The 24956-nt window shown below is 45.2% G+C and overlaps 1 protein-coding gene across 1 annotated transcript in view; it reads right to left on the reverse strand.

Annotated features, from left to right (window-relative positions):
- Positions 1 to 24956, reverse strand: part of LOC144791007 (putative cation-transporting ATPase 13A4) — a 331299-nt gene that overhangs the window by 142671 nt on the left and 163672 nt on the right. Inside the window, exons 4-8 of the mRNA XM_078665633.1 lie at positions 15264 to 15334; positions 15099 to 15179; positions 11231 to 11300; positions 5141 to 5275; positions 2780 to 2852 (exon numbers count right to left, since the gene is read on the reverse strand). Of these exons, the coding sequence (XP_078521759.1) occupies positions 2780 to 2852; positions 5141 to 5275; positions 11231 to 11300; positions 15099 to 15179; positions 15264 to 15334 (430 nt within the window). The remainder of the gene's footprint in view (positions 1 to 2779; positions 2853 to 5140; positions 5276 to 11230; positions 11301 to 15098; positions 15180 to 15263; positions 15335 to 24956) is intronic.

Genomic DNA, 24956 nt, shown 5'->3' on the forward strand with positions numbered 1-24956 from the left:
TTCCCAGGATTGTCCTTTTTCATCCTGTTGGACGCCATGGTTGCCGCTGTGCTCCCCAAAGATCTTTCCACCTGAAGGCACCCTCACCCAAGGTAGTGGTTGAGCACAGGCACCTCGACGTAAGCCACGCGGCGGCTCAGCTGTTCGCCCACCAGCCGCAGTTCTCTATGGCTTGATGTCCGCCCTCAGAGACTCGGGCGGGGCCCTCTGGTCAGCGTCGTCCTCACTGTGGGTCAACGATGGGGCGCAGGAGCCCTTCAGGGCAATAGGGCAAAAACAGCAGGGAGTCTGTAAATCAGAGCTCTCCCCCCAGCAATGGTCGCTCTTTGCACATGTGGGTTACACACTCTCTCTCAGCAGGCCCGGTCGTACATAAGGGGGGTGGACAATCACGGACCAGGCACTCACTGTGCTCCACTGCTCCCTCTCCGCTAGGTCTTGCTGTGAGGTCACGAGAAGTCCCACTCCAGACACTCGTGCCTCTCTAAGCTTGGGGCTCCTTCGCCTCCGCAGGCAGTCACATTGCCACCTGTCGTCCGTGGCAGCCCAGCTAATAGGGAACCACCAGAGGCGAGTCCGCTTAGGCAACAGTTCAGGTCGCTCTAGGCCGCTACACCGATGAACGCGGGATTTCACTGCCCCTGGGCCTGCTCTGATCTAGCTGTGCTTCAGGGGCGGCCCAAACTGATCGCGATCGCCACGTCCGCCTCCTGCGTGTTGTGCCGTCTGCCACTCCTGCTGCCACCGTGCTCCGTCCTGTGGCCGACGTCCGCTGTAATGCCCCGTGGGTCACCAGGTCTCCCCGGGTAAGCAGCCGCCACAGGCCCAGAAGCCTTGGTCGCGGGTGGGAGGTGCTGCCCAGCCGCCTCGTCACACCTCGGATCTTCTCACCCGAGCTCCGGTGCTGCGCCCTCCGCCACAGGCCCAGAAGCCCCAGGCTCAGGCGGGTGGCGCCGTCCAGCTGCGGCGTCTCCCCTCGGCTCTCCCCGCTCAAAGCCAGCACAGTACTCACTCCAGCTGTACCGTCGGCACTTCTGCACTCTCTGTGGGGACCCCAGGTACTGGTCCGGGGCCTCCGCTGCAAGCTGCCGTCTTCGGACCGGGCCTGCTGATGTCGCGGCCCGCTGGTGCCCGGGCCTCACCCCGCCCTAACTCCGTTCACCGGGCTCGGCAGAATCAAGGCTGCGGCGAAAGAAAGGCACCACCGGACGGCTCCCTGCAGTGGCGGGCACCTACGCGGAGTCGAAGCACGGGCAAAGGTGGGTCTTAGAGGGTTGCTAGACAAAGATATTGAAAACGGCGCCGGAGCGACTCAAAGACCTGTCTCACTCCGTCACCATCTTGCCACGCCCCCGTGAAGTGGCATTTTTTAATACATGCTAAGGAAAAAGGGCTTTTAGAAAGTTGCCTTTTTCATGCCTGAAGCTCATTAGTTCTCCTGGAGCTGCCCAGCAAGTGCTTGACCTTATTGAGGTGCAAAAACTGCTTCTAGAGCAGAATAATAGCTTAGCCCTTGTTAGCGAATGGACTGGGAGTGGGTATTTATCCCCATCAGCCCAGGGTGGACAGTGGGGGTGGATCCAGGAACTTTACTAACTTGAAAGAGACAGAGGTGAGGCCTCTGTGTCCGTTGTTTATTGTAAAGAGACCTGAAGAAGAGAAAGACTGTCCCAAAGGCGCAGACTAGTCAGGCTGACTCTGAACTCAGTGGCAGGGAAGCTACCTCCACAATTGGTTTGAAGTGGACACAGGTGAGGGAACTGCTCATTTCCCTGGCCACACCTCTTGGTGGACAGAAGAGCTCTGTACAAGGGACAAAGGGTTCCCCATCTTAGCTTTTAGAAGTGAGGAGCAATGTGGGGTGTTTGAAGTAGAGCAAACAAAAACTGCTGAAAACATGGATATGACTTCCCCGGACACTTTTCCCCGTTGTTTAGGGAGTATACAGCAGTCTCCTCGAACCACTGGCTAGTGCCAGCCATATATGTGATACTCCAAGGTGCTCTCCTTTGAATACTTTCTGGACCTGCAGAAGAGGACCAGAGTAAAGAAACAGCACTCATTACTATCACAGACGACAACCACACGATCCTTGATGGAAGAGACAGCAACCCTCATTCTCCTAGACTGTGTCAAATGCTGCAGAGTGGCAGCATTTGACACTATCTCACACCCCATGTGCAATTTGTTTTTTTACATAATGTTAATCCTAGATATGTTCAGTATTATATAAAGTAATAAAATGGTTAGTTGGAAATCAAATGTGTTGGTCAAGTATCAAGGCTAGGATAAGAAGCTAAGCTTCAAGGTTGCAACACCAGGAGCCTAGCTACCAGGCCATTTATTAATTGAGGAACATATTATTTTAATTTATTTTTTTATTCCTTTATGGTTGTGTTTCTTTATTCAGCATATTCAAAGATCCTCTTGATTGATCAGTATTTAAAATACAATTTAAATTTGAGGAAATCATTACATTTCTGCTGGTCTAATAAGAAAGGACTCAACCATATCTCTTCTGACCACTTAGTATTAAAAGTAGTACATCTGAAGAACTAAGTCAACAAGCAGCAACTCACTTCCAACTTTTCCAACCCTTTTCTTAAAAACTTTGTATTTCTGATAAAAAGCATACACTAACACCAAAACACTCCTTCTCTCCTGACCACCTCCTATTGCAAATTTTTATTCCCAATAATACAGTTAAACTAACAGGATCTCTGGTCTTATCTTTCAGCCCTGATATTCCCGCTTCTTATCACTATCGTGTTACACTCACCTCCGTCTCTCGTGAGCACAGACACCTTGACATTATTGTGCGCCTCCACCAGTCTGGCCAGTTTGCGAGCTTGCTAGGAATTAAGAACCAAAAAGGCAGATGTTAAACCTGAGACAATATGGGTATAGATCAATTTAAATTTCCCCAACACTTCAACTATCAATTTACTAATAAAACTTAAGATCTTGAGCTTTTAGCACAATTAAAATCTATGTTATTCTTCTAAGATAGTTTTATTGCTACATTTGTATCTTATATTAAGACATGGAACTACTTAAGACACAAACACAATGAATACATGTATTAAACTTGCATCTAATACACACTGTACATAGGTTTTAGGAGAGACAATGGACATTTTAGGTTAGAAGATTTCTTGTTTCTTTGGGGAAGTTCTTAGCCCCATCCAACATCTTTCACTCAGAACCACCATCAGCCAACAAGTGGTGCAATTTTCCATCTGGAATTGCTTTCTTCTTTTTTGATCTTGTTCACTGTAAAGACCCGTCAGGGTATCTAAGCGTGTGGCACCACACTTGAATGAAGCCCTGATGCCCTCAATACTGGGGGTGTTTAGGGTTTAGTGCCCTCGTTAGAAGAGGCTCCGAGACCCTCTCACTCTGGATGTTGCAGCAATTGGAGAATTTAATGGACGAAGCCATAACACTGCACGAAGGAGGAAATTTGAGCTGGTGCAGCCCATTGGTTGTAGTCCCAAGTCCCTCTCATTGGTGGAATTGGGAGCTTGTAAATGCCAATAGGAGGATGTTTCAAGACATTGTCTAATCTGGAGATCTGCGCTGGTGGCTCTTCTCATTGGGTGGCACCCGCCTGGAGACCCTCTCCACGCAGGAGGCTTTTGGACCCCTCTCTGTATTAGGTCTTCGGATCCTCTCTGCTTTAGATGTTTGCGCTTGTGGATGCCTCGTTGGATGAGGCCCGGAGACCAGCTCTTCTACTGATCTGTCTAGAGTAGGACGGGGTGGGACAAAGGGTTTGAATCCTATCCAGAGTGACTGTCATTGGTTGGACTATTTGCAAACATCCATCTCTTCACATTTATGTATTTCTTGCAACATCCTAAGTGGCCATGGGTCGGCACCGTCAGGGGTCCCTTACTCACTCTTCTATAGGATCCACGCTATACCTCAATACACTGATATGGGTTGCATGCAGCCACTTTTAGAGGGGACTTAGCCAGGCAGTGTGGGGTGGGCTGTTTCTGTGAGGAGCAGGGTGCGTACAGATTGGCAGAAGAGTGGCAGGGTGGGAGACAAATGATGGGTTAGAATGCTGCACTAAGTGGCTGCCAGTGGTTAAGAGCATTCCCCCCATCATCTTTTGTGTGGCTGTTGCGAACAGAATGGTTATTGTAATTATATTTGTGCATAAAATAGTTCTTACAATTTATTGTTTCCGTTTTTTCCTTCCCTTCGTTTAAATGCATATTTTTCACTGTACATCTGCATCAGAGGTCAGACATAATTTACCTGGAAAGTCATTTAGAGCTCAGACTCTGTGTGAAGCAAGCATTCAGGTGCAGCACAGCCACATAAATCCACCTCTACCACACACCCAGTGCAGCAAGCACTCAGTTAAAGCGCAATCATGCAAATGAACCTCTACCAGAGACCATATCCTGCTGTAGTAACCTCTCAGCGGTACAAAAGGGGGTGGTGAAGGACGGAGCATCTGAACCAATCAAACACTCACACCCAGTCAAAAGATTTGGGTTTAATCCATCACCGTTCTTTAGCCCACTCTGCCACCCCAGTTCAGACATGGCCATATGCAAATCAGTCTGACCCTGTGCCTTATGGGAACAGTCCAGCCAGAACCGCCGAGCCATGCCTTCCCTGGACCGGAAACAAGCTTCCGAGGACTGGTTTCTGGCATTTCAGCCATCTTCAGCCCGGCTTGCTTGGTGATGGACGGAGCATCTGAACCAATCAAACACTCACACCCAGTCACACCCAGTCAACAGATCTGAACGGTGATGGATTAAACCCAGATCTGTTGACTTGGTGTGAGTGTTTGATTGGTTCAGATGCTCCGTCCATCACCACCCCCTTTTGTAGCGTGTAGTAACCTCTCAGTTACAGCAAGACCACAACAGTTCACCTTTGCTGCATCCCCAGAGTGTGAAGCACTCGGCTATTGCTGGAAAACACAAATTCACCACCTCCGCAGACCGCTAGCTAACATTCACACAGAGTGGGACTACACAGATCAACAGCGACAGTCACACACTGTCATATTGGGAGGCAGGTCATGTTTTTCAAGTAATAACCATCAATGTGGGCACAAGCCTGGCTTCACCCATGCGTTGTGGCTTTGTAGGAATGATCTCATGAAGCTTACCTGTCGGAGCTCATTGAGCGCAAGGGTGATGGTGACCGCACACAGGAAGAGGATCGCGATGCCATAGCCCAGGTACCCCAGACACAGCCAGAGGATGGTGGTGAAGATCTGGTAGACGTAGAACAGATCCATGACCTGGAAAAAGACAATCAGCAGGCTCAGATCATCACCAGTGATCTCCAGATGCAGCAACAATGTTCAAAATGCATTGTCTTCTAGTACCTTTCGCAAATGTGCAGGCACATACATGTCATTGCAGAGGGATAGCAGGGCTTGACAACTTCAACTCATTCAGACAATGTTTGAATAATTACATAGTTGACTTTATATAGTTTCCAGAAGAAAGGAAAGGAAAGGAAAGGAAAGAAAAAAAAGGAAAGGAAAGGAAAGGAAAGGAAAGGAAAGGAAAGGAAAGGAAAGGAAAGGAAAGGAAAGGAGAGGAGAGGAAAGTAAAGGAAAGGAAAGGAAAGGAGAGGAGAGGAGAGGAGAGGAGAGGAAAGGAAAGGAAAGGAAAGGAAAGGAAAGGAGAGGAGAGGAAAGGAAAGGAAAGGAAAGGAAAGGAAAGGAAAGGAAAGGAAAGGAGAGGAGAGGAAAGGAAAGGAAAGGAAAGGAAAGGAAAGGAAAGGAAAGGAGAGGAGAGGAAAGGAAAGGAAAGGAAAGGAAAGGAAAGGAAAGGAAAGGAAAGGAGAGGAGAGGAAAGGAAAGGAAAGGAAAGGAAAGGAAAGGAAAGGAAAGGAAAGGAAAGGAAAGGAAAGGAAAGGAAAGGAAAGGAAAGGAAAGAAGAGGAGAGGAGAGGAGGTATCTGGAATAGTTGCAAAAGAAGGATGTGGAATAAAGAGAATGAGGTTAGCAGTGGCCACTGGCGGTGACATTGTATGTGGAGACATAGGTCTTTTAGTGCTAGGACAAGAAATATGCATGTGAAAATATTTATCTACAGATGAACTAAAACAACCACAATACTCCCTTTACACCACACCCTCATGATGAGCATGAGGACTCACAAACACACACAACATAAAACACACAATGGCAAATGCATTGATGACACACTATGTAAAGGCTGTCCGGTAGGCATCCTCAGAAGTGCTGACTTATTTCTAAGGAAGCACTTTGAAGCTAATTTAATCATTAATGATTTAGGATTAGTCTCTCCACTTGCAAATAAAGATATGTTGAGTGGATGTTTGGAGACCAGCAGCAGCCTCTAGTCAACATTAAGCTCTTAAACCAAGATGGCGGCTAAAGGTGCTGATGGCAATGTCACCACAGGGGGACATGGAGGCAACATGCCTGAAAGAACACATCACAAGGCACTGTATTACCTTCTGGAAGGAGGTCCACCTATCAGTAAGGGGGATGCCCACCTTACCCCGACGAAGGAGACGTCGAACGACCCAGGTTTCATAAACAAGAACTGGGTTTCTAAGCACCAAGGATTCTATGCTCAGAGGGAAGCCAACTTGCAAGGGATTATCTAATGGTTCTTAGAAGTCAGCCACCATTGAGTAATTGGGAAAAGAATGCACCTGTGGTTCCCTTTGGCTGGTGGGAGGAAACCAAGATGCAGTAGCACAGGGCGTAGCTAACACCAAGAGAAACCTCCAGGACGCAGCAGCCAATAGCAGTCCAGAGACTCATGACACTAGGCTTAGCCAGACCATGGTGGATGAGAGGTGTTCATTCATATTTTTAAAGCCTTAAATGCATTTAATGCACCTACAAAACTCAAAACAACCTCTTTCTACTATGCAAATGGTTTGGAGTCTCAGAGCTAAACCGGTGTTTCACAGCCACAAGCCACAGATGGCGCCTGACAGCGGTTTCAGCCCCGCACAGCACATTCTATTGATAAAACACTGACAAAGCCCACATGTCTGGCATTTTATATATAAAGGTTTTTCTTCTTTCAATGGCAATCTTGTGCGTGGCTCTAGAAAGGGTTAATGGATGAGTGTGAGAAAGGGTACATGCATTGATAAGTGGGTGTTTAATAGATGAAAGAGTGACAGCTCACATCATCCATGCTTCATGAAGTTAATTATTCAGAAATGTAGTTAATCAGTTCCTCTGTCATCCATTAATATGTAAAATGTAAATGTAAATGTAAATGTGGGTGTACTTGTAAAGCGCACTGCGACTCCATGGAGTATCCTGGCGCTGAAGACCGCTGGGGAACCCGTCCTGGTTTTCCCTGTGAGATGGTCCCTTTCTGGGTATCTCCAAGGTGAAACCAGGCATCCCCGGCGTCTGTGGGGGGCTGTTGTAGAGATGAGGCAAGCTTAATGCCCAGAGTTGCCGAGTGTGTTCCCTGGTTAGAGTAGGCACCGAGGCGAAAATTATCGAGTCCGTTTTGACCCTGGTCCACGACCCTGCCGCGTCGGGAATTGAACCCTGGTCCCGGGCCGTTCTCTGCTTACGGGTCTGCTGCCTCTAACCAGTGAGCCACACCACTACTCCACACCATATGCTCTTGCCCATTCATTCATCTACACTCAAATGCTCACCCGTTCATTCATCATTGCAGATACTCAGCCAACCATTCATTCACCTTTGCCTTTAGTTTGTATTCACCCACTTACAGACATAAATAAGCAATTTTCTTGAAAAAAACACAAACCTAATATCTTTGTCAATGCTTGTTTAGAACTTGTGCCCTGGATCGGTGAAAACAAGATCTTTTCTCTGTACACCCCCTCCATTTTCTGTTATTACCCCCACAATCAGAGTTGTTCAAGACAGTGAGGCTGGGACACAGAGACTACTCGACAAAAAAGTACTCCACAATCTTGTGACCAAAGTTCCCGGCTCCCTGAGGGTGACCCTGCTTGGTGGGAGATGGGACGGACCTTCTTAAAGTTATGAGCTGAGCTCCACTAGAGCATGGGGAAGGACACACATCTTTTTGTTTATATTACCCTCACACACCCTAGTGGTGTCATGCTTCATCACCGGGTCACCCTGACACCTAAAAGTCTGGGTGGGCTCGACAGTATTTCAGGGAGCTCTTCGATAGATATGGCCTGGGCGAGTAATAGATTAAAAACCTGCTGCCAGATCCCAGTTTCCCTTTATTCGCGGATCTGCTGGGGATATTAAAAAACAAAGGTTAATAGGGGTCAGACAGGAGGTTTATGGTCCTATGACCCTAGTGCCAACATGTTTCAGCCCTATATTGGCCAAAGCGGTCCTGGACTTTCTTCAGGACTGAGAATACAATAATAATCCGCCCTGGACAGAGCGGGAAGGGGAGTCCCTATCCTGCTTTTATTATTAGGGCAGATAGCTGCTCTTAAGACGAGGAGTAACAGATTATTTATCTTTGATTGATTCTCACTCCATCTGTAAAACAGAAAGAAAAGAAGACCATAGAGTACCATTTTTGTCAGGACACTTCATTGCTTCCCAAACGTGATGTGCTCATAGATGCACCCATGGTATCAAAATGATAGGGTGCAGGGAACATATCACATCACCTACCGACTGATATGTGTATCTGGTGACATCTAATGTTACCACACTCAACTTGTGGTAAAATACAGTGTTGTGGCGGCATGAGTAGCATACTACCGCTAACCACGCGTGTGTGTGTGTGTCCGGGCTCAGTGTGAAATCAAACCTGTGTCACTCTCATCAAACAGCAAAAAAACAAAAAATCTGGCTGACAGAGGAACAACTTTCTGAGGAAATCCTGAGGACATCATCCCCACACTCCAGAGGTGAAAAATGTCAATGTTTACCTACAACTGCTGGAAAAAATCTTTCTGGTTCCTCCTGCAACCCCTGGGTCCTCAAGGCAGGCAGAGACAGGTGTCTGTCTAGCTGGGGCTCCTGCAGGCCCAATGCCTGGGTGGACAGCTGGCTTTGAAGTCGGCGGGGGGGGAGGCTTCTACCTTTTGCGTCAAACAGGGAATAATCCACCTGAGCCAGGCAGAGCATGGTATACAGCAGTGCTGCTGGCGGGTGTAGATTTTCTTCAAATAAATTGGTGCTGTAAATACACTAAAGAATACAAAACAGTGATGGATGGAATGCTTGAATGAACCTCAGCCTCTGATAATTAATCAGGCTGCACCCCAATCCATTGCTATTTTACAGTAATTACACAGCAACCACAGAGAAGGTGAAACCACAGATGAGCATGTAGAAAAGACGGATGTATGTCGTTACTACGCATGCATTTACAACGCATGCCTTTAACACGCAGGTTTTACAACGCAAGTCGTTACAACGACTTGCGTTGGGGGACGCTGGATAGTGAATAGTTTAATTTACTTTTCAAACTCCAGTCCCCGTGGATAGTAGGGTAGGTTTTGGATAGTAAATTAAACTATTCCCTATCCTACAGCGCCCCCAGCGCAAGTCGTTGTAAAAGTGGCGTGGTGAAGGTACTGCGTGGTAAAAGTTGCGTTGTAAACGCTGTTCTCCAGAAAGGACAGATTTCCTCCACATTGTTACAATGGAGTAGAATGACAGACGGGCATCTGGAAGAAAAAGGATAGGGGAGTGTATTGGACAAGAGGGGCATAGGTGTCCCATACAGACAAATTAGTGGACATATCAATAAAGAAAGGACCTTGAATGGAATGAATAAGGAAACAAATATAAAGGCTTTCAAGCATAGTCAGACTTTTGGAAAACAAATGTGAGGGTGCAGACCTACAGGTGTTGATAATAAAAATGGAATATGATACATATCCGGATGAAAGGCCTGTGAAGCTTGACCACTATGTCTTGAGTAGATACTCAGAGCTTAGCAGGCACCAGGGTGCTAGGATCTTTTGTGCAACAATTAAGGTAATGTGATAATGATGTGTTGTCAATACTGAGAGGAAGGTCTGTCTACAAAGGGGTTCACAGCAGCCAGCTGACAGGTAATGATGTCCCCTTGATGAAGTACATTTGTGTCCAGAAGGTTCTAGGCTGCAAGGTAGAAGTCTGAAAGCTCAGCCCCTGAAACTGGAGGACAAGGAGCATAGATGAGAATGAAGAGTGAGTGAGAAGCTTGTACTGACACTGTTGCTGAACAGGGAGCCAGTGCAGTTGCCTGAGGTGGGGGTGATGTGGGTGAGACAAGGTAGGTCAAGAGGGAGTCTGGCAGTGGTTTTCTGGATGGTCTGGAGTCTTTGGGAGGAGGTAAGCCGGTATCCAGTCTGCTTGTGATGAGGACCTGGGTGATGGTGTGCCTTGAGTCTAGAGGGAAACATTTGAAGACCTTGCGTAGCATGCACAAGATGAAAAAGCACTTGCTCCGAGGGCCAACATGAGGCGTCCCATGGGGAGTTCTTGATTCTGGAGATCAGCACCTCCCTCTTGTCGGCGTTGAGCTTCAGGCAGTTCTCCTTAATCCAGTTTGAGACGTTGGTCATGCAGCTGTGGTAGATTAATTATAAAAATATGCACGTCTGCCTGGACCACGTCCCTGTCGATAAAGGAGAGCTTCTTGGGCTTGAATAGTTCAAAGATCAGGATTCTGCCTCTGGATGGAACAGGACTCCCTAATTCAATCTTTGCGTAGCTTCTCATTTATTAAGCCGCATCACCTACCCTGGTGTAGGTAAGAACAGAACTGGACCTTCCTATTGATGCAGAGCTCTCCATCATGCCCAAGTCAATGGTGTTGTCACCGGTGTCAACGTGCAGCCCCCCCTATAGCACAGCTGCTTCCACCTATCTGACCCAACTAAGAGAAGAGGCCGACAGCGTGGCCAGATGAAGGCCACATTGTACATGTTGGTTCTCCCAATGATGCCCATCAACAGGTTTCAAATCAGGCAGCCGGAAAGTTGCGCTTGGTTATAGCCCTCTTCCTTCAAAGCATGGTGATAACCGTCACATGGTATGAAGATGTCCCGTCGCACAAAGGGCCTTCTGAGATTAGCAAAGCGGGCTGGCTCAGAGCCCGTAATGGACTTCTGTTGTCTAACAAAATGATGTCCCCACAAGCCTCCCCTGAGTTGCTCATGATTTCGCCTAATTAAAGATAATACTGGTATCTAGCATGGTTTTATCTACAAATTCTCTTGTAAAATAATGTATAGATTCCAAGCGCATGTAAATAAAATTTGTTGTACATGAAGTCCATCTTACCTTGAGAAAGAAGAGCTTCCAGAGCGGGGCCACCTCCACTTCAATGACGTTGTGACCGCACACCAACCTCCTGAAAGACACAACTCCTCAGTTACGGCTCATCATTCCATCCGTTGAGTGTACACCTCCAGACATGAACATTCGTAGTCTGTTTCATTTATACCAGTCGGGTGACCAGATGTTTACAACTGGAAACCAGGATGTCCACAGGCATATAAATAATTGTTGGCACCTACTGTGGATGCTGAAGGGCCACAATAAATCTCACAACCTAGAACTACATAGACACATCCCACAAACCTAAACAACCAATAGGGAAGCAAATAATCCTAGGGTTAGCTGCCAGCTGTTTTGTAAAATGTTACAGTATGGAATAGAGCCAGGCCCAAGACCACAAAAACAAGAATAATGTTTTGCTCTCATAACGCACTCATTGCAGTAGTAGTCACAGGCACTGAAGGGAACGCAATTGTGTGTGGAGGTGCTTCCTGTGAAAGAGCAGAATGCCACCAGCCATATTGAATCCATCCAACGGGTGACGTGGGTAGACCTATGTTGCCATGCAGTACGCTGCAGTGGGTGGAAACGGGAAATATGAACACCACATCAGTGTTGTTCACATGAAGAGGGCAGACTGAAAGCCTGAGTAAGTATATCTATTATATCATTGTAATAAAATCCAAAAAGTTTGCTTACAGCAGACATATAAATGCTACATTTAGGAAAAAAGTACAAAATTAAACAGTGCTCCAAATAGAAAAAGTTTAGACTATCATAGAAAGGAATGGAGCTCCTAAGGTGTGTAGTGTCACTAATAAGCAACTCTTTCAGTCTGGTCTTCTTTGCATTCTGGGACGTGTAGTCCTGTGTTTACAAAGGTAAAACAAGACTACAAGTGACAGAAAGTGAAAGGCAAATCAGAACTGGATAATCTTTGATATTCTTCAAGGGGGGGGCTGCTGGAGACATTGCCAGCCCATGTTAGCATGGTTAGATCCTCTTTTCCGCTTGATATATAACATGATGCCAACGTATATGAAACCCATCATATGAAAACATGCTGCCCCCGTGCCAGTGCTGCGTCTGTGCCAGGAAAGGATGTGACATCAGAATCAAGAGACCAGATGTTTCTATTCAATCATGGGTAAGTGTTGGCTCCCAGGGTACCTGTTTATGTGCCTGATCATATTCGGGGTACCAACATATTGGTCTATCATCCAGATAATGAGACTATTACCTCATTAGCCCTGTCCCTAGGTGGCACGCTTCAGTGGGGGTCCTTCGCCACCAGCACTCGAGCTTTTGGAGTCCTTGTGTCGTCCTCTTCGAATGAGACAGTTTTACCGTGGAGGGTCTGAACTTCACGCTCTTACATTTGTATTGTGGTAAGTGTGCTGGTAGTAGTAGTTATTCATTTTATTTTGCACTCCCCAGCTTGGAAGCAAATTTAAAAAGACCATCCACTGACTGTGGGAATTCCACCTTAGGGAGCTTGCAAAATGGAAACTAAAGAGTTGGCATCATTAAAACCTAAAGCCAAACAATTAAAAGCCCTGACTCTATCCAGTATAATGCCATTTATACAAAACACCTCTTAACAAGGGTATTCCTTGTCCCAATGGACATAACGTGATTTTGCAAAGTGTGTTTGTAAATCCATTTTGTTCATAAGTGTCGCATTCCCGCCCAGAAGCCTTTGCAGACCGTTTGCTGTCCGTGCCATGTTTACAGCATCATCTGCACACAGGACTGCCACATCCCTTGCGCCCATTGTAGGGTTGACCTGTTTGAGCGAATAAAAAAAGAATTGCCAATCTATTGGTGTATAAAATAATAAAGTGGGGCCATTGCGCAGTCCTGTCCACCCCTCCCCCTCAAAAACCAAACGGATGAGTGCATTCTCCACTTGGACCAAAACCCGACTTTAGCAGATAAGTCCATATGTGTCAATTGCTTAAGACACAGATTTCCTCTGCGGCAGTACTCTTGTCTGCCAGAACACTCCACGGTTTATCCCTTTAAATAGAATCCAAAGCCTGAGGGGATCCATGAGGAGCAGATGGTTGCTTATCAATAATCTGAGAAAGAGACACTGTTCTACTGTGTCTAAGCAGCTTCTGAAACTGGACTGTGTTACAGGCAAAACATTATTAGAAGTTAGAAGAGATAAGATTTTATCATGTATAATTCTGCCATACACTTTCATTAAGACGTTGGTCTGTATCTTCGCAGGTCGCTCTGATCTCCCTTCCTGGGATGTCTTCAATTTCCTACATTACATTAGTTATATTTGGTTGTATAAGATCCAGAATTGTACTTTTTTTTTCTTTTTTCTTTGTTCAATTAGATTGACGGGTGATGTACAGCCAGCTCGTGTTCACCCCCTACACCGGATTAACCGGAGGACTTCATCGGACTCTTTCTTTTTCTTTCCTTTTAAAAAAATTGTTTGTTCATCCTTTGTACTATAATGTTTATCGTAGCAATCCAAGCAAAAGAATGATGTGAAAAATTCATTTAGCCTTGAGAAAGCCCTGGCGCTACACAGGGTGAAACACGTGTCAGCTGTCCTTGTTCTGTTCAATAAAAACTTACAATCAACAACAAGAGTGAAATGGACTAATTAAGTGGTGAATGGATAAAACATGCAGTAACAGATTATGTCAGCAAAACACTACGATAATAAGGATTTATCCATACTGAATAATTATTTATCTAAAAGGAAGGAACAGATGCTCTCACATAACCTCAGTTGTCTTTGTGAAGCTATCATGGTCCAGAGCTTCGAGCTCAGTTCCGCCGACGCGTGAAACTTTCAGGAATTATCTAGACCTAGGACCCCTGGACCTGTTACTTCTGTTGGAACACCCTAGAGGCGTACATGCCTGGTGGTTTGTCAAGGCGGTTACATGTTGTCTTGTTCGATAAATGCAAACCCCAGCCATACAGACGTCCGCTGGTACCACGACTGACCAGTCTTAGACAACGATTCATCTGTGCAGTGTGCCTTCAGGCTTTGCTACTTAATTAATTACAATTTTCACTAGACTGAATGCCCTATTCCAACTAGATACAAAGAACTTGCATTAATTCAATAAAACACTTGGCAAGCTCACTTTAACTAACTGCCTTGAAAAAGACCCAATTTGAGTGCCTGTAGGGGGCAAAACACGTGGGGGCTGTATGCGCAACGTCAATCTAACTGGGCAAGGAAAAAATAAAATAAAATAATAATTCTGTATTTTTACATTAATAAATGTGTAATCCTAGCTATAATTTTGGATTTAGCACAACCTAAATTCCCACTACAAATTTATAAATTCTACTGAGATTTGCTGAGCTACTGTGTAAATTTGCATGTTACGGTAGGAAAGGGGACTCGCCCACTGTAGGGAAATGCAGGCTAAAATAACTTAAGTAAGGTCCAAAAAGGGGTGGGCTCCAGGGGATCCCCCTTTTGTCTTAAAACACCTACTCTGCGACCAGTCCAGTAAAACCTTGAGTTCTACCTATATTTAGAGGTTTGAACAGCACTAGCGTGTGTGACGCAATTAACTTCTGACTCTTCACTGCTAGTCCCACGGGTGCATCTAGAATGGCAGAATAACTCCTCTCTGCTTCACAGCAAGGTAGAGTGTGGTATTGGTGCACTTTTTTCCCAGCTCTCCTACTACCAGTAAAACCAGGGTTGTTCACATAACACACACCTGTGCACACCAAACACCCATGTGCACACACACCCACACACGTGTGCACACCCACTCGCACATGTACACCCCATCCATGCATATGGACACACACAGGCACACACATACACACACACACGCACACATTCACACCCACTTCTCTTCGGTAGGGTTTACTTTACCGGATATCCTGCTCTTCCTTGGACAGGCCGGACCCAAACTTGGAATGTATGTCTGCACAGGAATGCTGCTCCTCCAGAGCCCTGCAATAGGAGTTCAGGAATTAAAAAGGTGATATTTCCACAGATCCAGTTTCACAACCATGAAGTATTCCAGTTGATGCTCACCCAATTTTCTCAAATCTTTCCCACGTGTTGTCCCAAATGTACCTGATTTTCTGTACCCGGATGTATTTAACCTGCGGAGGAAACAGCGTGTGGTTAGTGTCTGTGGTTGTTGCTGAAGCCAAGTACAGTTCTGAATAAATCCAGGCCCTTCACTCTAGGTCCACCCATTTCCCTGCTGACATTTTAACGAGATGAGGATGTGTATTCTTCTGACTCCTCCCTCTTCCACAGTTCCTGGGTGGAAGGATGAACCACCGGCGCCGCGAGCTCCTCTCTCGCCCCCAGTCATTGTCACAAATGCCCCCCAATGTCCCTATCTTTCCATGCCACCTGCTGTCCCTAACTCTCTCTGATGCACTTTGTGACCTTCAGCCTCATTCTTCCATCAGTACTGCACATAAGGACTGGTAAGACCCTCTGTGCGGCGCAGGTTTCCTTCTTTTTACCTCTCTGTGTGGGCGCTGATTTACTTCTTTTTACATCTCGATGCGGGTGCAGATTTCCTTCTTTTTACATATCTGTGCGGGCACTGATTTCCTTCTTTTTACATCTCTGTGCGGGCCCTGATTTCCTTCTTTTTACATCTCGATGCGGGTGCAGATTTCCTTCTTTTTACATCTCTGTGCAGGCGCTGATTTCCTTCTTTTTACATCTCGATGCGGGTGCAGATTTCCTTCTTTTTACATCTCGATGCGGGCGCTGATTTCCTTCTTTTTACATCTCAGTGCGGGTGCAGATTTCCTTCTTTTCATATCTCTGTGCGGGCGCAGGTTTCCTTCTTTTTACATCTCTGTGCGGGCGCTGATTTCCTTCTTTTTACATCTCTGTGCGGGCACTGATTTCCTTCTTTTTACATCTCGATGCGGGTGCAGGTTTCCTTCTTTTTACATCTCTGTGCAGGCGCTGATTTCCTTCTTTTTACATCTCAATGCGGGTGCAGATTTCCTTCTTTTTACATCTCGATGCGGGCGCTGATTTCCTTCTTTTTACATCTCAGTGCGGGTGCAGATTTCCTTCTTTTCATATCTCTGTGCGGGCGCAGGTTTCCTTCTTTTTACATCTCTGTGCGGGCACTGATTTCCTTCTTTTTACATCTCGATGCAGGTGCAGGTTTCCTTCTTTTTACATCTCTGTGCAGGCGCTGATTTCCTTCTTTTTACATCTCAATGCGGGTGCAGATTTCCTTCTTTTTACATCTCGATGCGGGCGCTGATTTCCTTCTTTTTACATCTCAGTGCGGGTGCAGATTTCCTTCTTTTCATATCTCTGTGCGGGCGCAGGTTTCCTTCTTTTTACATCTCTGTACGGGTGCAGGTTTCCTTCTTTTTACATCTCTGTGCAGGCGCCGATTTCTTTCTTTTTACATGTCTATGCGGGTGCAGATTTCCTTCTTTTTACATCTCTGTGCGGGTCCAGATTTCCTTCTTTTTACATCTCTATGCAGGTGCAGATTTCCTTCTTTTTACATCTCTGAGCGGGTGCCGATTTCCTTAATTTTACATCTCTGTGCAGGCGCAGGTTTCCATCTTTTTCCATCTCTGTGCAGGCGCCGATTTCTTTCTTTTTACATGTCTATGCGGGTGCAGATTTCCTTCTTTTTACATCTCTGTGCGGGTCCAGATTTCCTTTTTTTTACATCTCTATGCAGGTGCAGATTTCCTTCATTTTACATCTCTGTGCGGGCGCAGGTTTCCTTCTTTTTACATCTCTTTGCGGGTGCTGATTTCCTTAATTTCACATCTCTATGTGGGTGCAGATTTCCTTCATTTTACATTTCTATGCGGGTGCGGATTTCCTTCTTTTTGTTCTCCACCGTTACTCCCAGTAGTATGCTTGTAAAGTTGCGCCCAGTGTAGGTTTCCAAGCCTACTAGCGGGAATATCACGTGACTCATCCCCATAATGTTATTTGTGCTGCGTGGACTACTTCATAATACGTCACACATAGGGAGAATGGAGACCTCTATGCAAAAGCAAATTTTTTCGTACTTTTCTCCATTGGGAAAATATTTTTTCCTCATGGAGAAATCCCTTCACTTTCACCCCCGAAATCTAAGGGCGATCCGTTTCCTTTTCTACCCTGAAAGGGGAGTTACTACCATCCCTGGCTGGAGTAAATCTCTTTTCCTACCATCAAAGACAACACTAGATATCAATAAAGGCAATTCACAGACTAAATAACTCCTTGAAAGTGCATTCCATAAGATGAAACAATACCGACTAAGAATTAATTCTGCATGTTTTAAATCAATATAATTAATTCACAATACAGCTTCAAATTGGTTGAACACAAAAATGATTCCTAAATCCAAAAAGCCCCCACCAAATTTCCACTATAGTAAACCAAAACAGTCCAAAACATTCATTAAAAACAAAATACCTGTTGGAAACTATGAGTCCTAGAAGCAAGTAGGAAGTCAAATGAATTTTCAGTTCCACCTTTCAAAGCTCGCAACAGTGGACATTTACAAAACATCGAGGCACGTTTCGGTGCACCGTTATTGATATATATTCAGACTTCATCAGGACAAAGGGTCAGATGAATGATGAACAATAAGGGACCTTGAATCAATCAATATGTGTAGAGGGTCACAAATTCAGAAAAGAGTATTTACATGTTTTATGTTATATGTGTAAGAACAAACCTAGCGCCACCAGAGCCACTCCAGGAGTATGTCTACAATGTTAACCAGGACAATGGACTTGAACCATACACCAAGTATACTATAGGGCAACCCTGTATAATAGCAATATAACTCACCGGCGCAGTGCCCTGTCAATGCTTTATATGCTCATACTCCTGTGTTCACCGTGTCTATGTAAAATCAATAAAAATATTTTTCCAAAAAAAAAGAACATACTCATCACATCTCACACACAAACACCGTCGGAAAACATATAAACCGCAAAAGGTTTTATGGTCACAACCAGCGACTTCTCAATAAAAACCAAGGAATCTAAATAGTCTGTGATTATTGTTGTGCATTGCACTTTCCACAACCAGGATGTAAAATGTGACAAGCCTTTTGAGAAATACCCAGACATCAATGTGTAACCTCCGGAGGACAACAGCAAATGCAAGCTGCAAAACTGAGACAGATTTACAGGAGAGACGAATGAGGAGACAGGAAATTCTTTACTTGTAAGTTCCACAAACAAATCTACAATTTTTCTGAATGTTTCTCTGAGCAACATCTGTATCTACAGACATGAACATGTGTGTAGGTATGACCACATAAATTGACAAGATTAGTCACACAGAAAATTAGTCAGACTGGTGCAAGTCTCAGCTAAAATGTCAGAATTAGGAAAACGAGGGGCCTTATGTTCAAAATTATTTTGCGATCACAAAGGCTGTCTATCACGAGATTTGGGCACATGAGACCTGAAATTGATTTTGGGTATGTACAAAACCTAAACTGCGATTCAGAAACTTATTACAACATTGCAAACATTGGTTTCTAATTACATACCGAATCTCAAATTGGAAGTGACGTGTTTAAGGCGTCCCTTCCAATTTCCATATCCTTAAGGTATGTATCAATGGGCCTTGGTAACCCATTCACAAATGGGAAGGGGTCTTTTTGGAACCCTTTTCCCTTTGTGATTGTTGTCTAAATCCTTTCTAGGAGTAGACAGTGCAAACTTGGACCACTGCTTACACGTAAAAGAAGGTTTTGAAACTTACATTATTTTTATATATTTCGTTTACCTTTAAAAAAAAAAACGGCGGCATTTGAAAAAAAAGATTGCTTTATTTATAAACATTCACAGACCTGATGGTCTGCTGACTGTTCCCATGACGCACAGGGTCAGACTGATTTGCATATGGCCATGTCTGAACTGGGGTGGCAGAGTGGGCTAAAGAATGATGATGGATTTAACCCAGATCTCTTGACTGGGGGTGAATGGTTTGATTTGTTCTGCATTCCGTCCATCAATTGTGTGTCTTTTGCAGTCTGCTGACCCCAGCAGGCCACAATCTCTGATGTCGGCAAATCGTAGATGGTCGCAATTTGTGACCTACCTCATTAATATCCATGAGATCGGTTGAATTGTGACCAACGATGATTCACTATTTTGCAAACCGACGTTGTAGTAAATATGTCTGTTCACAAAATACCACTGCATTTGGTAAAACTCTGAGCAACTACTTTGATAGAATGCATTGTATGATCATAAGGTCCCGAATTTTTACAGTGTAAAAATGAACCCTGAACATTTAAAAGCCACAGTCAAGTATGTGATATTTGCACCCCTCATTGCAGGAAATCCTGTTCTCCTTTATATTATAGGAGGAGCTGCTTGTGAAGAACCGGGCTTTTTAGAACCCAGCGGCGCCAGGGGCACGCCCAAAGTCTTCGGGTTCACCTGTCTTAGAATACAGAGACACGGGACTCTTCGTGGTGACGTCAAAGATCGAATTTATTGACTGCAGCCAGTAACAGAAGTCCTAGAAATCATCACGGTATGAGTTCTCAGGAGACTGCTCAATTTTACAAAGCAAGTCATCCCTTTTTATGCCAAAAATCACATTCCAGACAAACACCTAATATTTACGAACTCTCCAATCACATGTATCCACACCAAAAGTATCGCATGACGGTAAAACCCACTTTTCAGTCGTCCGGCCCATGATCAATCATCGGACAAACCCAACATTCTTCTTTAGACAGGCCGAACTAACCCATAATAAAAAAAGTCCACAACCCATATCATAAATAGATCATAAAGAAAGAAACAGAAACAGGTAAGAGTAGGATAAGGCATATTTGTGTGTGGTAAAAACTTTACGATGTCCTGCGCTCTGATCTTAGTCTTGATCAGCTAGCGGGCAAGAACTGGCTCAGCAAGGTCGGCTTCAGGCAACGAGGTCAGTTCACTTCGGGTCATGTAAAAGTCAGCACAAACCCCGGCTAAAGGGCGAGGGTCTTAAAGACTCATTCAGCCGCAGTCATCGGCCTATGTGAGGGCAACCACAAAATGGCTGCCTTACACAAAATGAAAACTATGGTTCAGAACGGAATCTTCAAATACACTGTGAATCCTTGTGTGTAACATGGCGAAAACACTCGTACTTGCCGTACTCATTAGTTACGGTTCATTGTTACCAAAATCGTAACGGAACCATGACATATAAAACACGGGTTCAGAATTCACGGAACCTCAGACCCTCCTTTTGCCCTTACATAGGCAATTACTCAGTCTATATCTGAGTCGATGTCAATTTTCATCAGATCACCAAGGTGCTGTTGAAGCATTACCTTGTTTCTCTGTGCATCTCTCGAGACAGGCGGTCTCCTGACACACGTAGTGGCACAAAGGCCACATATGGCAGGACCGCACTGTACACAAAGACAACATGAGAAAAGAACCGCTAGAGCCGCACCAATGATCATCAGGATCTTCCATCCCCAAACAGATAACAGTCCCCAAAACCATCCAGTTAACGACCAATCTCCTTCGTCCACATGTATAGACTCGGAGATCTTATGTAACCTGGAAATGGCCTCGTATACCGTCGGAGCATTATCTGGGATAAAAGCACAACAACTCGATTGGATCACTTTACATACTCCACCTCGATCTGCGAGTATGACGTCTAAAACTATACGATTCTGTAACGTCATAAGGCGATCCGCTTGAAGCTCAGATGTCAAATTACTAAGGGCACCGGCAGTTTCGTTTATGGTGGATTCAACCACTCTCGTCAATTGCCGTAAGCCTCTACTGTCAGCCATAGGTCACCAAAACGGTAAGAAACCCTTGAAGAAGTCTCACACTTCCTGTCCAGCGGTAACTTCCCGATTGAAGACACCTCTAACAACTCTTGTCGTGTGGTAATCTGCAGCAGCAGTATACGTAGGTGGCAACAAGTATCCAACATAACACGTTCCTGAAAAATCAGGGGGCAACCATGTATATGCTCTGTTGTAACAAACAAAATACGTGCCCTTAGCTGACAAAAACGGCGGGGAAGATTGAGACGTAAAAACATACGTCTGAGTACAAACACTCTTCCCCAGCTGAGCTTTCGGATTTTTGCCATTACCTTGCAGACAAAAATGATCTCGGTGGGGTACGATCCAAATCAGAGGTGACCTCTTTCGTTTCTGCCTTTCACTCAGACTAACACTGTATCCGGTCGCGTTCCATCCAACATAAGCCGATAACTCTTCCTTGGGAATAGTCCTGTACGTATTGATATCTCTGCTCATATTCACAACTCCCTTCACCAAGGCTTGATTACTCAAGTTATCTCTCATGGAATGCAGGGGATAGACTTCCAGGACATAAATGAACATCGTCTGAAAAGCCCATAACGAGCCATTCTGACTAAACGGTAAGATCAGATAGGGAACAACTCTATCTGTAGTATGTGGCATAAGACCACACACCCAACAATTAGTAATGTTCACTACCAACTGATGTTGATGCAGTAGCTGTACGAATGTGTTATGTACAAATTCTGACCTTCTAATCTGCTCGTGTTCGGGTAAGCTATGAAAAGAATGCAAAGAAGTAGTAGTAGGAAAGGTCGTAGGTTGGGAAATGGGTGCAGAAGTAAATTGAGTAGAAAAAACAATCCAACCCACCAAAGTTAACGTCATGCTAAAAAACATCAGAATACATGTAATCAGAAAATATTTGCTATGCATTATTCTACATAGTTTCATCTTAAAGTTCATTTTCTCAGCAGCTCTCTCGATCTCAAAAAACTCCATCCTCTAACTGGGCTGTTCGCGGCGGTTGGTTTTCTTCTGCTAAGGAGAGCGTCTGTCAGTCCAGGGAACGCCCTAAGACCAACCAGAACCGTCGACCTTGTGTCTACACGGCTCCAATCCCAAGTCTTTACACCTCGACCCTACAGCTGAACCAGGATGGCAGTTGGAAAAAGGAAAAAAAAAATCAAAACAGTTTCTTGGCTGAGAGAGTGCAGTTCTAAAAACCAAAAAGGAATTATTTGTTCTTTATTAGTCTTTTATCTCTAGGTCGTAAATTATAACGGTTTTTGCCAAGCTCTGTCTGGTTTTGAAATAACAGTTCAGGCTCGGTGGTGTCCAATCTCAAAGATGAAGGCAAAGCTGCTTGCAAGACATCATCGTCTTCTTTCTCAGTCCCTCTCCATACCAACTCAGCGTCGCTGAATGGTGTCTCGGTGTCTGCAATACCTTCGAGGATCCACTGGTCATACGGCAGAGGTAAAGGTACCCTCTTACAGTGTACGCCGTGGATCCAATTTTTCTTCCCAAAGACTTTTACAGATGTTCTTGTAGACAGCAACACCTGATAAGGGTCTGTCCAGCGGGGCTGGTCGTTCTTGGTCCGTTGAAAATTTTTCACGAGGACCCAGTCACCAGGATTGATGGTGTGACCCGGGTCCACAGAAGCTGGTGGCAGGTTATCGTGAACCTGTTGATGCAAGACACGCAATTTAGCCGTCAGGTCATACAAATAGTCCACCAACACAGGATAGTCAATATCACTAAATTTTGTTGGTCTCGGCACTCCCCCACACATTTGCCGGTCGACCAAAAACAATTTCATACGGACTAAGTCCGATTCGGGAATGCACTGTAGTTCTAGTTGACAAAAGTGCCAACGGCAAAGCATCGGGCCATTGGAGACCAGAACTCTCCTGAATTTTGGCTAACTTCAGCTTCAGAGTGCCATTGTAACATTCCACTAACCCAGCTGATTGGGGATGATTCGCAGCATGGAATTTCTGTTTTGTGCCCAAACCCTCACACACTCTCTTCATGATGTTCCCCACGAACTCACTTCCGTTATCACTCCACACCATCCTTGGCAACCCAAACCTAGGGAAATATTCTTTGAGCAAGACTTTAGCTGTGGACGAGGCAGTATTATCTTTTAGGGGGTATGCCTCTACCCATCTAGAAAAGGCACAAACAACTACAAGGACGTATTTCAAATTGTTGCATCTTTCCATGTGGATAAAATCCAATTGCAAAACCTCAAACGGATACGTCGGAGGCGCAAAGTGACCAGCTGGAGTTGGAGTTCCCTTACCAGGATTATACATCAAACACACCATACAATTCTCAACCACATTCTCCGCACATTTGGGAATTCCACCATTCTCCCACACTGGAGCCAACAACTTACAAATTCCTTTCGCACTAATGTGAGACAACCCATGTGCCATCGTAACCACCGCAAGCACATATGCATCCGGCAACATCCATCTTTGGTGTTCTGATAACTCAACCCAACAACCAGTCGAATCCAATCTACCTGTAGTTTCTCTCCACACACTCTTTTCATTTTCAGTAGCTTCAGCCTGGATTGATTTCACACTCTCAATCGTATCTTCACACATTCCAGCTGCACCAATCCATCTTGCAGGGCCTGCAACGTACATTCGACTCATCACATTTCTCGCTGTTTCTTTCGCAACTTCATCTGCAAATGCATTTCCACGACCAACATCATCCGTAACCTTCCGGTGGGCTCTACACTTCACAATCGCAACTTGCTTCAGCAAAGTAAGTGACTCAAGAAGCTCATTCACCAACTGCCCATGTTGGATCTTAGTCCCATGCGATGTGAGAAATCCTCTTTGTTTCCACAAGGGTCCAAAACTGTGTGCTACAGCAAACGCGTACTGACTATCGGTATACACATTCACTCTCTTTCCCTCAGATAAAATACACGCTCCCGTTAATGCAATCAATTCCGCTGCTTGCACTGAATTATAGCTCACTCGTGCAGTTTCAACAATCGTACATAATGTCGTCACGGCATATGCCGCGGTCGTATCGCCATTTGGGAGCTTGTAGCATGACCCATAGCGTACAATCAGGATCCGAAAGAGGAGTATCTTTCAAATCGACTCTACCCTACGTTTTCTCCTCCGCCCTAAGAAAACAATCGTGCTGTTCCTGACCATCTGTGTCCACAGAAATCGGCAACAATGTTGCTGGATTCAATGTATTACACCGCTTGATGTGCACATGACTAGCCAAAAGCGTCAACTCATAGCCCGACAACCTCGCACTAGTAAGGTGCTGAGTCTTGGTTCTATTTAATAAAGTATCCACTGCATGTTACAATGATACAATGAGAGTCCAATCATGCTTGTCCTCGGTTTTTGCCTGGCTGGCCAAGGCTGCTCTCAAATGCAATGAGGACAAGTCGGAGATTCTCCTGTATGGCCAATTCCCAGTGGGATTTAGGGAATCCATCTGGCCCACTGGATTGCCGTGCCCATCTGGAAATTGTGGAGTTGCAAAAAACCTAGGGATCTGGTTTGGCGCCGATCTGTGCTTCCGAGAGCAGATCTCGCGATTGTCGGGAACCTGTTACGGCACTCTTATTACCCTCCGGAAGTTCTTTCCACTTCTTCCCCAGGAAGCAAAGGAAACAGTGGCCAGAGCACTCATTCTCTCGCGTCTGGACTACGCCAACGCATTATATGTGGGCGCACCTGATTTCCTGCTTCGCAAACTTCAAGTAGTCCAGAACGCGACAGTGAGGCTTCTATTTAACATCCCCAAATGCCATAGTGTACGAAGACAACTTGCGGAACTTCACTGGCTTCCAGTTGCTCTCAGAGTGCGCTTCAAAATCCTAACACTGGCTTTCAAGGCCTTACATGGTCCTTGCCCACCATACCTCAGTGTCAGGTTTGCCTTTTATCATCCCCCGCGACAATTGAGATCTGCCTCCC

The sequence above is a fragment of the Lissotriton helveticus genome, chromosome 11 (assembly GCF_964261635.1).
Source record: "Lissotriton helveticus chromosome 11, aLisHel1.1, whole genome shotgun sequence".
NCBI classification, from domain to species: Eukaryota; Metazoa; Chordata; class Amphibia; order Caudata; family Salamandridae; genus Lissotriton; species Lissotriton helveticus.